Genomic DNA, 13,544 nt, shown 5'->3' with positions numbered 1-13,544 from the left:
AACACACATCAAAGTTGCTGGTGAACGCAGCAGGCCAGGCAGCATCTCTAGGAAGAGGTACAGTCAATGTTTCAGGCCGAGACCCTTCGTCAGGCAATATATGACTAAATGGCACTTGGTCAAATTTTAAATGATCAGACCTCCAAGAATGTGTAATGACAGAAGTGGCAACTATTTACAAGAGAAGGATTCTATCTTTAAACCTACAGAAATTGATTCTATTGAGTTAAATTTCTTTAAATTTCACAGTTCAGACAAATTCTGTTACCTTTTTAAAAAAAGCACTCAAATCGCCATTGGAAGAAAGACAGAGAGGTTTGTAGACTCAAAGTGGACAAGGGCTTGAGATTAGCTTTCACTTGTCTAGAACTCTACTACAAGGAGATTATCCACACTTTTCCTTTCATTTTTAGAACCTTGAAAAGCTGCATATTTTTCCCTGTACTTTATTAAAGGGATTGGAGTTGATAAATCACCTAATTCAGATTGATTGCATTTTGGAAAGAAGCATGGGTTAATCATTATTAGATCAGAGGGATTGCTGGAGGATTGGAGATTTAACTAAAGATGAATTATTCAAGATACAGGTGAGATTTAATGTACTGTGAAAATCAAAAGTTATTCCGGTGGCAGTAATTCAACCGTGGACCAATATGTTTAAAAAGAATTGATTAGATTCAACCAGAGTTAATACACAATTTTAAAGTTACAATTATCAATACAGAAATGAATAAAAATTCAATCTACCTGTTCTAGTGCTGGCAAGAAGGAAGATTGCCATTTATGATGGATTATCAGTAGCAAGGTCCCCAAAGTACCTCAGCCAAAGCAAGATTTAATTTTCATTGTTCTAAGTTGCATCACTCCCTCACTGTGATACCAAACTGCTGTTCGTTCCTCAGCTGCTTTTTTTTTCTAAAAGCTTTGTTATATTTTTATGCCTACACGAACATTTCACAAAAGTAGCTAAATAATAAATGCTTTTCACTTCAGAACAATCAGTTTGTCCTGATACATTCTCCAATAAATACATTCTCACGAGTACAAGAACTTGCAGTTCTGCCTTTTGACTGTGTAAACATTTCCTCATCTGTTACAGTGGAGAATACTATATAATCATGATTCTTCCCTTGTTGTTCCGGTATTTCTAATTTAGCTTCGAATTTAACTTGGCACAGTGTACTGTTCGTGTGTCCCTTTATGGCCACTGCCATGGTTTGAATTTTTACTTGTGTTGGTAGTAAGGAAGGCAAATACAAGGTTGGTATTCATTTCAAGAGGACTAGAATATAGAAACAAAGATGTAATGCTGAGGCATTTTAAGGCATTGCTCTGACCACATTTGGAATATTGTGACCAGTTTTGGGCCCCATATTTAAGAAAGGAATGGAGAGGGTCCAGAGAAGTTTTACAAAAATGATCCCAGGAATGAAAGAGTTAATGTGGGAGGAGCATTAGATGGCTCTGAGCCTATACATGCTGGAATTTAAAAGAACGAGGAAGGATCTCATTGAAACCTATTGAATATTGAAAAGCCTAGATAGAGTGGACATGGAGAGGATGTTTCTAATAGTGGGAGAGTCTAGCATCAGAGGGAATATCCTCAGAATAGAAGGACATTTAAAACAGATGAGAAAGAGTTTATTTAATTAGAAGATAGTGAGTCTTTGGAATTCATTGCCACAGACAGCTCTGGAGGCTCAGTCATTGGGTACTGGAGGTTGGTAGCTTCTTGATTAGCAAGAGTGTCAAAAGTTAGGGGGAAAGGCAGAGCAGATTCATAGTATCATAGAATCGTAGAACTCTACAGCACAGAAATAGACCTGTTGGACCATATGGTTTGTGCCGAACCATTAATTTGCCCAGTCCCATTGAACTACACCCAGACCATTCCCCTCCCATCCATGTACTTATCCAATTTTTGAAATGTTAAAATTGAACCCGCATGCAGCACTTGCGCTGGCCACTCGTTCCACACTCTCAACACCTTCTACGTGACCTCATGTTCCGCTTAAACAATTCATCTTTCACCCTTGAACGATTAGCTCTAGTTGTAGCCACACCCAACCTCAATAGAAAATGCCTGCTTGCATTTACCCTATCTGTATTCCTCATAATTTTGTATACCTCTACCAAATCTCCCCTCAGTCTTCTACATTCTAGGAAATAAAGTTCTAACCTATTTAACCTTTCCCTCAAGTCCCGGCAATACCCTTGTAAGTTTTCTCTGTACTCTTTCAACCTTATTTACATCTTTCCTGTACGTAGTGACCAAAACTGCACACAATACTCCAAGCAACACACACAGAATGCTGGAGGAACTCAGTAGACCAGGCAGCATCTATGGAAAAAAGTACAGTTGATGTTTCGAGCTGAGACCCTTCATCAGGACGAAAGAAGAAAAGATGAGGTGTAGATTTAAAAGGTGGGGGAGCGGAGAGAAACACAAGGTGATAGGTGAAACCTGAAGAGGGAGGGATGAAGAGCTGAGAAGTTGATCGGTGAAAGAGATACAGGGCTGGAGAAGGGGGAGTCTGATAGGAGAGGACAGAAGGCCATGGAAGGAAGAAAAGTGGGGAGGAGCACCAGAGGCAGGCGAAGTGCAGACAAGGAGATAGGTGAGAGAGGGAAAAGGGGATGGGAATGGTGAAGGGGAGGTGGGGGGGGGGGTGGGCCATTACCGGAAGTTTGAGAAATCTATGTTCATGTCATCAGGTTGGAGGCTACCCAGACGGAATAAAAGGTGTTGTTCCTCCAACCTAAGTGTGGCCTTATCGTGACAGTAGAGGCGGCCATGGATTGACATATCGGAATGGGAATGAGAAGTGGAGATAAAATGGGTGGCCACTGGGAGATCCCATTTCTTCTGGTGGATGGAGTGTAGGTGCTCAGCAAAGCAGTCTCCCAGTCTACATCAGGTGTCACCGGTATACAGGAAGCCACACTGGGAGCACCGGACCCCAACAGACTCACAGCTGAAGTGTTGGCTCACCTGGAAGGGCTTTTTGGAACTCTGAATGGTAGTGAAGGAAGATTTGTACTTGTTCTGCTTGCAAGGCTAAGTGCCAGAAGGGAGATCAGTGGGGAGGGATGAATGGACAATATCTGCGGAAAGTAGTAAATTGAGGTGAGGGAAAGAGGTGCTTGGTGGTGGGATCCCGTTGGAGAAGGGAAATGTTCCAGAGGATAATGTGCTGCTGCATGCGGAGGTTGGTGGGGTGGTAGGATTTTACAAGTAACAGGGTGGGAAGAGGTATAGTCCAGGTTCCTGTTCGAGGACACGGAATCTATAAAAATGAAGCAAAGTAGCAGCAAGGTTATGGACTCTATACAAATTACAGAGGAGGAAGTGTTTGCTGCTTTGAGAAAAATATGTTGCATAAATCCCCAGGGCCTAACAAGGTGTTCCCTTGGACCCTGTGGGAGGCTAGTTGAGAAATTGCAAAGGTTTTAGCAGAGATATTTAAAACATCTTTAGCCATGGGTAAGGACCCTGAGGATTGGGGGATAGCTAATGTTGTTCTGTTGCTTAAGAAAGCCTGTAAGAATAAGCCAGAAAATTACAGGCCAGTGAGCCTGACATCAGTAATGGGAAAGTTATTGAATGGTATTCTAAGGGACCGAATATATAAGTATTTGGATAGACAGTGACTGATTAGTCAACTTGGCTTTGTGCATGGTAGGTCATGACTAATTAATCTTTTTTTCAAGGAAGTTACCAGGGAAGTTGGTGAAAGAAGGCAGTGGATGTTTTCTCATGGACTTCAACAAGGCCTTTGACAAGGTCTGACATGAGAGGTTGGTCATGAAGGTTCAGTCGCTTGACATTTAAGATTGGGATAGTAAATTGGATTAGACATTGGCTTTATGGGAGAAGCCAGAGAGGTAGTAGTAGATGGCTGCCTCTAACTGGAGACCTGTGACTTGTGGTGTGTTACAAGGATCAGTGCTGGGTCCATTGCTTTTTGTCATGCATACAATGATCTGCATAATAATGTGGTAAAATGGACCAGCAAATTTGAGGATGATACCAAGATTAGGGATGTAGTGGACAGTGAGAAAGACTACTAAGCTTGCAGTGGGATGTGGTCAACCTGAAAAAATGGTAGTAAAGATGGGAGATGGTACTTAACGCAGACAAGTGTGAGGTACAGCTACACTTCAGGAGGACTAACCAGGGTAAGCTTTACACAGTGTGCAGTAGAACACTGAGGAGTACGGTAGAACGGAGAAAGCTTTTGACATAATGGCCTTCATAAATCAATGTATTGAGTACAAGAGTTGGGATGCTATGTTGAAATTGTATAAGATGTTGGTGAGGCGTAATTTATTTATCCCCCCCCCCCAGTTCAGTCCCTTCCTACCTACATCCGTGACACTTCACACTGTCTGTATCTTTTCAATAATTTCAGTTCCCTGGCCCCCATCATCTTATTTTCACTGTGGATGTCCAGTCCCTATACACCTCCATCTCCCACCAGGTTGGCCTCAAAGCTCTCCATTTATTTCTGGACACCAGAACCAACCAGTTCCCCTCCACCACCATTCTCCTCCGTCTAGCGGAACTTGTCCTCACTCTTAATTTCTCCTTTGGCCCCTCTGACTTCCTTCAAACGAAAGGTGAAGCCCTGGGTACTTGCATGGGTTCCAGCTATGCCCGCCTTTTTGTTGGCTACATGGAACAGCCTATGTTCCAAGACTATACTGGAGTCCCGCTTAACAAGTGCACCTTTGCCAGAACACAACCTGTTCCCATCCACACTTGCCAGATCCTTTCTGATACCATCAAAAATTGGCCGTTCCCTGTTTAAAGTCTTAACCTGAGGACCAGACCTCTTCTTTTCCATAATTACCTTGAAACTAGATCACTAGATGAAAAGTGCTCCTCTCCCCAAACTTCTGTTACCTGCCTTGTTTCATTCCCTAATAGGAGATGTGGTATTCTTTGGGCTGAAGGGCCTAATTCTGCTCCTATATCTTATGGTCGTATTTTACCAGTATATATATTTTTTGTAGGGCTCGCAAAAACAGTTACCAAGATGCAACATATCCAGCTTGTTAAGAAGATAGAAATCCATGAATTCAGGGAATATAATTGGGTAGATATAAACTTGACTCATGACACATGCAAAAGATGGTGGCAAATGGAATTTTGTGGTTTGGTAGATTGAAACATAGAAAAACCTACAGCACAATACAGGCCCTTCGGCCCACAAAGCTGTGCCGAACATGTCCTTAGAAATTACCTAGGGTTACCCATAGCCCTCTATTTTTCCGAGGTCCATGTACCTGTCCAGGAGTCTCTTAAAAAGACCCTATTGTATCCGCCTCCACCACCGTCGCTGGCAGCCCATTCCATGCACTCACCAATCTCTGCATAAAAAAAACTTATCCCTGACATCTCCTCTGTACCTACTTCCAAGCACCTTAAAACTGTGCCCTCTCATGATAGCCATTTCAGCCCTGGTAAAAAGCCTCTGACTATCAGTATGATCAGTGCCTCTCATCATCTTATACACTTCTATCAGGTCACCTCTCATCCTCCGTCACTCCAAGGAGAAAAGGCCAAGTTCACTCAATCTATTCTCATAAGGCATACTCCCCAGTCCAGGCAACATCCTTGTAAATCTCCTCTGCACCACATCCTCTGGTTTCCACATCCTTCCTGTAGTGAGGTGACCAGAACTGAGCATAGTACTCCAAGTGGGGTCTGACCAGGGTACTATATAACTGCAACATTACCTCTTGGCTGCTGAACTCAAACCCACGATTGATGAAGGCCAATGCACCGTATGGTTTCTTAATCACAGAGTCAACCTGTGCAGCAGCTTTGAGTGTCGTATGGACTTGGACCCCAAGATCCCTCTGATCCTCCACACTGCCAAGAGTCTTCCCATTAATACTATATTCTGCCATCATATTTGACCTACCAAAATGAACCACCTCACACTTATCTAGGTTGAACTCCATCTGCCACTTTTCAGCCCAGCTATGCATCCTATCACTGTCCCACTGTAACCTCTGATAGCCCTCCACACTATCCACAACACCCCCAACCTTTGTGTCATCAGTAAATTTATTAACCCATCCCTCCACTTCCTCATCCAGGTCATTTATAAAAATCACGGAGAGAAGGGGTCCCAGAACAGATCCCTGAGGCACACCACTGGTGACCGACCTCCATGCAGAATATGACCCATCTACAACCACTCTTTGCCTTCTATGGGCAAGCCAGTTCTGGATCCACAAAGCAATGCCTCCTTACTTTCTCAATAAGCCTAAGCATCAAGCTAAACTGCCTGAGGTCAGCTGCTAGAATAATGATGGTGAAAACGTGATGACTTAGAATGGTGAAATGGACAAAAGCATGACAAATGGAAGTCAATACAGAAAAGTAAAACGAATCCACTTTTGGTGATCTAATACAAAATGGCGTAATTTTGAAAGGATCTAATTCAGAATAATCTAACTTTGAAAGCAGAGAGATTATGATGTTTATATCACAAAACTTTAAAGGTATCTCAGCAAACTGATGTGATAGTTTCCTTTAAAAATGATATAAAACTTACTGGGTTTATAATCAAAAATATATATACTGTATAGTGCATAGGAGAGTTTACTGGTATGTTATTGCAGTGAGAAAGTGACTTCCATCATGAGCAAAATTTGGAAGAGTTAGCACAGTTCTTCTTGGAACAGAAGGTAAGAAATGATCTAATAAAGACTTAAGATTGCAGTTAGGTTACAGAGAGATTCTTCTCTCTAATGGCTGAGCAAAAATTAGAGAGTGATGCAACCAGTTAGAATGCTCTCCATGGTACAGATATTGGTAAGAGTCTTTGATGAAATACCAAGTCTCCTCAAACTCTTTTATGAAGTATAGCTGCTGTCATGCCTTCTTTGTAATTCATCAGTATATTGGGTTCAGCATAGATGAGCTGCTGCGATGCCTGGCATTGTGAACTTCAGTTCTGAATGCTGTTTACTTGCTTTTATTGTTTGCACAATTTGTTTTTTTTTCTCTCTGCACACTGGGTGTTTGGGTGGTCTTCTTTTGTTTTTAATGGGTTCTGTTGGGGTTCGTTATTTCGCGGCTTCCTGTAAGGAGATGGGTCTCAAAGTTGTATGAAATATACATACTTGTTAATAAAATGTACTTTGAATGTTGGTCTTACTGACTTGAGTGTAAGGCTGTTGTGACATCACTCAACCAGCCTTTTTGATCTATCTTGCTGCTGTACACCTTGTCATTCCATCTGAAATTCTGCCAACAATAGTTGTATCATTGGCAAACTTATAGATGGTGTTTGAGCTGTGCCTAGCAATACAGTTGTGGGTGTTGAGAGCGTAGAGCAGTAGCTAACCACGCAGCCTTCAGGGGCACCGGTGTTGATTGTCAGTGAGAAGGAGCTGTTTTTATTTCCAAACTGCAGTGACTGTGGTCTCCTGGTAAGGAAGTCAAGGATCTAGTTGCAGAGGCAGGTAGAGGCCCAGATTTTGAAGTTTGTTAATTGTGTTGAATGCTAAGCTGTAAGAAAGAAACAGTAACCTGATAGAAGTATTGCTGTCCAAGGCCGAGTGGAGAGCAGGTGAGATTGCATCTGCTGAAGACCTATTGTGGCGATAGGCAAATTACACCAGGTCCAAGTCCTTGCTTAGGCAGGAGTTGATTTTGGCAGTGATAATGAAGGCTATTTTGTGCCTGCTGATTACAATGTGCAGCTCCTCCAGTGCCTGCCTGATGTGGAATGTGCTCCACTACCAGGATGTTGGGGAAAACTGCTTTGACAGATAAAAAGGACAACGTTTGATTGCTTGATGTTCCAGGTTGGGTAAGCATTACTGAGACAGAACTGCCATGTCTGAGCACCATGATGAGTTAATCATAAAGCATACTACACCTCCTCTACCTTTAAAAGACTGAGCTCTCCTGTGTTTGTGGAGAATGGTGAAGCCATCAGGCTGCAGAGCTGCATCCAAAATGGCAGGGCTGAGCAATATTTCCATGAAACAGAGTACACAGCAGTCTCTGATGTCCCCTTTTATACAACAATCTTTTTCCAAGACAGTACATGTGGCAGCAGGATAGTCAGGAGTGGGGGCGGGGGGGGGGGGGTCTAAAGCCTCTTTGTGTCAGTTGTACCTGTAGTGCAGCACACCTTCCCTGCCTGTGTTTTCTTAAAGGGGAACTGTACTCGCAGTCTGAGACTACAGACTGGCATCTGCCAATATCGCTAGATTTGAATATCGAGATTTTTTATTCATCTTAAAACAATGTTGCACACTAAAGTATCAATCACTGTGTCTGTGGATTTCAGCTGCAGTAGTCCCAAGTATGAATATTTGATGATTCCCATCAGAGCCTCAAGCAGGGTGTTCTTTTATCAGCGCCATCTTGCATTGTTTATTTGTAATCTGATGTCTTTGCACTGTACTATTGCAACAAAATAACACATTTCACATAATATAAGTCAGTGATAATGAGTCTGATTCTCATTCTATTTAATTTAGCTGCTGTATTTGGCTGTAGTTTGCAACAGTAATTCCAGTTGAGGTATTTTCATTGGCAGTAAGCATTTGAAGATGTCCTGAAGTGGCAAGTGCTATCCAAATCCTAATTTGTCTGCTTTCAGTCTGATTTGTATTTAATTTGTAGATAATTTTTTGACCAATAGTGATCTTTTGAGTAGTTCATCTGCTGAATTGCCATCTCTTTTGGAGATCCTTTTCTGATTTGATTGCTTTACATAAGAACGTAAGAAATAGGAGCAGGAGTAGGCCATCCGGCCCATCTAGCCTGCCCAGCCATTCGATAAGATCATAGCTGATCTGTCCATAAACTCAGCTCCATCTACCTGCCTTTTCCTCATAATTCACAGATTCACCAACTCTCTGGGAAAAACAGTTTCTCCTCATCTCTGACCTAAATCTTCTCCCCTGAATCTTGAGGCAATGTACCCTAGTTCCGGTCTCACCTACCAATGGAAACAACTTTCCAACTTCTATCTTATCTATCCCTTTCAAAATTTTGTATGTTTCTATAAGATCCCCTCTCATTCTTCTGAACTCCAGAGAGTATAGTCCCAGGCGATTCAATCTCTCCTCATAGGTTAACCCCTTCATCCCTGGAATCGACCTGGTGAACCTCCTCTGCACTGCCTGTATATACTTCCTCAAGTATGGAGACCAGAACTGCACACAGTACTCCAGGTGCAACCTCACCAGTACCCTGTATAGTTGCAGCATGACCTCCCTTCTCTTGAATTCAATCCCTGTAGCAATGAAGGCCAACATTCCTTTTACCTTCTTAATAACTCATTGCTTTGATATAAATCATTCCAGGAAATGGCAAGTGATGAACTTAAAGAAATGCGCAAGGCTTTAACCAAAGAAGCCATTCGAGAACATCAAATGGCTAAGACTGGTGGTACTGAAACGGACTTATTCACGTGTGGCAAGTGCAAGATGAAGAATTGCACCTATACCCAGGTAAGGGGTTGTGGATAAGAATTGCTAATGGAAAGGAAAATTTTAAATTTTTTTTTAAAAAGAGTTAGCCTCACATATTTGTGAACTGTTTTCTATATCCCACAACTTTCCAGATACCCTACAAGGTTTTCAATTGAAGTTAACTTGCAGAATTATATCATTATCTTACATGATATAATTATCTTATGTGATATTTAAATACCCAATTTGCAATTTGAATCTTAGAAAGTTCAGATGTTGACTGTGTTTTCTTGAAGGCTCATTTATAAAATAATAGTCACTATGACACATAGAAGGTTATATCTGCTCGTGATAAAGCAATCCTGTCCAATCCCATAGCTCTCCAAATATGGATAGGTGATTAATGGAAAATAATTTGAAGGCTTGTCGACCCTCTTCCAGGTGACAGCATCATATGTACCTTTGGCTGTAGTTACCCAGGACATAGGACAAAATGTCACCAGAAGTACATTTCACAGGTTTGAGATGTTCTGCCCTGCCTGTGTTTATTGGATAACCCTTAAAGCAGAAATAAAGTAGCAAAACAGCACTTCTCCCTTCACTGCACTGAATTTCCCCACTCATCAAAATCCTCTGGTGAAACTGAATTCCACGTCGCTTGCTCCATACATGTTAGAAACATGCTTATGTATTTAGTCATAGTCATACTTTATTGATCCCGGGGGAAATTTGTTTTCATTACAGTTGCACCATAAATAATAAATAATAATAGAGCCATAAATAGTTAAATAGTAATATGTAAATTATGCAGTAAGTCCAGGACCAGCCTATTAGCTCAGGGTGTCTGACCCTCCAAGGGAGGAGTTGTAAAGTTTGATGGCCACAGGCAGGAATGACTTCCTATGACGCTCTGTGTTGCATCTCGGTGGGATGAGTCTCTGGCTGAATGTACTCCTTTGCCCACCCAGTACATTATGTATTTCTACTGATAAGAATTTCGAAGGCATGGCTCTGTCCCCACTGACTGTAATTGTCTGGTTAGCAGTGTTGGATCTGGAGATAATATTTTCCAGAATGTTCTTCGGAAGCCAAGAATGAGACGCAAATCTTGGTGGTTACAACTATTTTATTTGATGTTCATAACAAAAAAATAACAGTAACACAGGTGAATAGCTGTAACCAACTCGCAGTACTGTAATTGGGGAGAAAAGAAAAAGGAAAAAAAAACTTGCCTCATGGGCAGTCTTTATACTGAAAACTTTTCAAGCTGGGTAAATAAGGGACAGCCTATGAGGTAACAAGGACACCTTTGATTTATGCTGTTATGACATCCCAGGCTTACAGGCTTAAAGAAACTACAGAAGTACCAAACCAACTCTACTGCAGATTATTAAAATAATCTACTGAATACTTACAAACATGTGATTATTACAAAAATATAAGCAATCTTAATGAAGTATAAATGACAAGAAAAATAACAATTTAAACTGTAATCCAGTGCTAGTTAGCAGTGACTATGCATTTGTCATCAGCAAACAACTATTATCTCTAGTCTCTATTTCTGCTTTCATTGCTCTCAATTTCCATGTAGTAGCTTTTAAAATTAGTTTTTATATATTTTATGAATTTCTTGTCACCTATCAATTTCCTGGCTAATGTTCTATAGAGGAAATAGCTAATGCAACTTTAACATGTTCTCTTAGGTTCAGACTCGCAGTGCTGATGAACCAATGACTACATTTGTCGTATGCAATAATTGTGGAAATAGATGGAAGGTAAGGAGTTTTCAAGATTGAGTTTGAAGTATGTAAATTTGAACAATAGCTGAGTACCTTGAATGTAAAAAATAACTTGTATATACACTCAGTGGCCACTTTATTAACGCACACCTGTGCACATGTGCATTAATGCAAAAATCTATTCAGCCAATCATGTGGTAGCAACTCAATATGTAAAAATATGCAGGCATGTTCAAAAGGTTCTGTAATTGTTCAGACCATACAACAAAGTGGGGAAAAATGTGATCTTAAGTGACTTTGACTGTGGCATCTCTGTTGGTGCCAGAGTATCTGAGAAACTGCCAGTCTTCTAGGATTTTCACACACAACTGTCTCTGGACTTTACAGAGAATGGTGTGAAAAACCGAAAAAAAAAATCTAGTGAGCGGCAATTCAGTAGACAAAAATGCCTTGTTAATGAGAGAGGTCAGAGGAGAATGGCTGGACTAGTTCAAGCTGATAGGAAAGTGACAGCAGCTCAAGAAAAACACATAACAGTTGAGTGCAGGAGCATCTCAAAACACATAGCACATGGAACCTTGAAGTGGATGGGTACAGCCTGTGCCTAATAAACTGGCCATTGAGTGTATTCTACAGGCTATTAGATACATCATGAAAAGTGCTTTTGTAATTTGGCAACAAGTATAGCTGCATTAAGTTTGTAATTACAGAGTTGATGAAACAGAAATTAGGATGTTAAACCAGTATGTTTAGCTAGGAAGTTTAAAGTGTTAAAAATCTTCAACCCAAACTCTCTTCATCCTGAATAAACCCATTTCAATTATAACAAATATGCAGGCAACCAATTTCCCACATGGAATTCCATTGTGTCATCCTGGCCTTTCCAAAGCTCCGTCTCTAATCCAGGAAGATAATGAACTAGTTCTGTTTGTGTAGTGTCTTTCACCAACCTTACAGAAGTACTTCAAAATGCAGTTAAAAAAGTTCTTGTAAACAGCAGTATGACAATTCATTTCAGAAATGTTGATGGAGATGTATGTTGGCACACTTTGTTTATATCTTTTTACAAGATTTTCTTTCTATCACTTTCAGATTCAGAATCAGGTTTAATATCACTGGGATATGTGATGAAATGTTGTTTTGTGGCAGCCGTACAGTGTAATAATTTTAAAAGCTATAAATTATAAATATATATATAAATAGTGCAAAGAAGAGGAAAAATGGTGAGGTATTGTACATGGGTTCAATGTTAATTCAGAAATCTGATGGCAGATGCTTGTTCTTTTCTTGTTAACCAATGTGAAACTATTTGTCTCTATTTTTCTATTTTCTTCTTTCCTGAATACCAGAAATATATTTGCTGCTTTCCAATAATACCTGAAAGTTTACTACCAGAACATATGCGATCACTGCATCCACCTCATTTAGAAGCTAGAGCATGGACTTTCAAAATACAGGCAAATTATCAGCTTTTAACCCCATTAATTTTTCCAGGGCTTAGACTTTAAGGTGCAGACATAGGAGCAGATGTAGGCCATTTGGCCCATCACATATTTGCTGTCATTCAATCATTGCCAATTTATTTTCCCTGTCAACCCAAGGATTCTTTATGAACATTAAGTATTTCCATGTTCTTCATTTTCATTATACCCTTGACTGCTGATCTTATGACAACTTGAAATGGCAAATGGGTTTATGACATCCAAGAGATAGCAGTTCTTCCTCAATAGGGTACCTTCAGCCAATTTGAATCTTTTGTGTTAAGGATCTTTGAGACATAAAGATTTAAAGGCAAAGATGCTTCCCGACTGTTCTTTCTCATCTCCCCTTCACCTTTCTTTCCAAATTGTTATCATGCTCCTCCACTCACCCAATAGCTCCCTCCGCTGCCTCCCCATATTTTTCAGTTTTTTCTGCTTTTCAGATACCTGACCCACAATCAGTTTTTCCATATTCCTCCCCGTCTCCCTTTGAGCGACCAAACAGTTTGTGAGCTTCCATGTGACCTACTATATTTGAGAACTGTAAAACAAAAATAAAAATCTGCGTCTGCCACTGAATTAGATATATCTAAAGAAACGAGAAAATCTGCGGATGCTGGAAATCCAAGCAACACACACTCACAATGCTAGAGGAACTCAGCAGGCCAGGCAGCATCTACGGAAAAGAGTACTGTCAATGTTTTGGGCCGAGACAGAAATTTAACTTTTTTTTTGGGTTCTCCAAGAGTGAACCAATTGACTCCAACCACCCCCCCCCCCAACAATTCTCACACCCTGTGATCTTCATATACCAGATAGGACAGTGGTGCAGCAAGTAGAACCACTGATTCAGTGCTGGAAATCTGTGTGGAGT

General features: G+C 40.7%; 1 protein-coding gene across 3 annotated transcripts in view; it reads left to right on the top strand.

Annotated features, from left to right (window-relative positions):
• tcea1 (transcription elongation factor A (SII), 1) overlaps window positions 1-13,544 on the top strand; it is a 55,453-nt gene that overhangs the window by 40,840 nt on the left and 1,069 nt on the right. For all 3 annotated transcript variants that reach the window (XM_063063643.1, XM_063063627.1, XM_063063636.1), the window contains 2 exons: window positions 9,343-9,489; window positions 11,154-11,225. In XM_063063643.1, the coding sequence (XP_062919713.1) occupies window positions 9,343-9,489; window positions 11,154-11,225 (219 nt within the window). The remainder of the gene's footprint in view (window positions 1-9,342; window positions 9,490-11,153; window positions 11,226-13,544) is intronic.

The sequence above is a fragment of the Mobula hypostoma genome, chromosome 1 (assembly GCF_963921235.1).
Source record: "Mobula hypostoma chromosome 1, sMobHyp1.1, whole genome shotgun sequence".
Classification (NCBI taxonomy): Eukaryota; Metazoa; Chordata; class Chondrichthyes; order Myliobatiformes; family Myliobatidae; genus Mobula; species Mobula hypostoma.
Note: the sequence above shows the minus strand (reverse complement) of the source record. Positions and strands in the feature narration are given on the sequence as shown.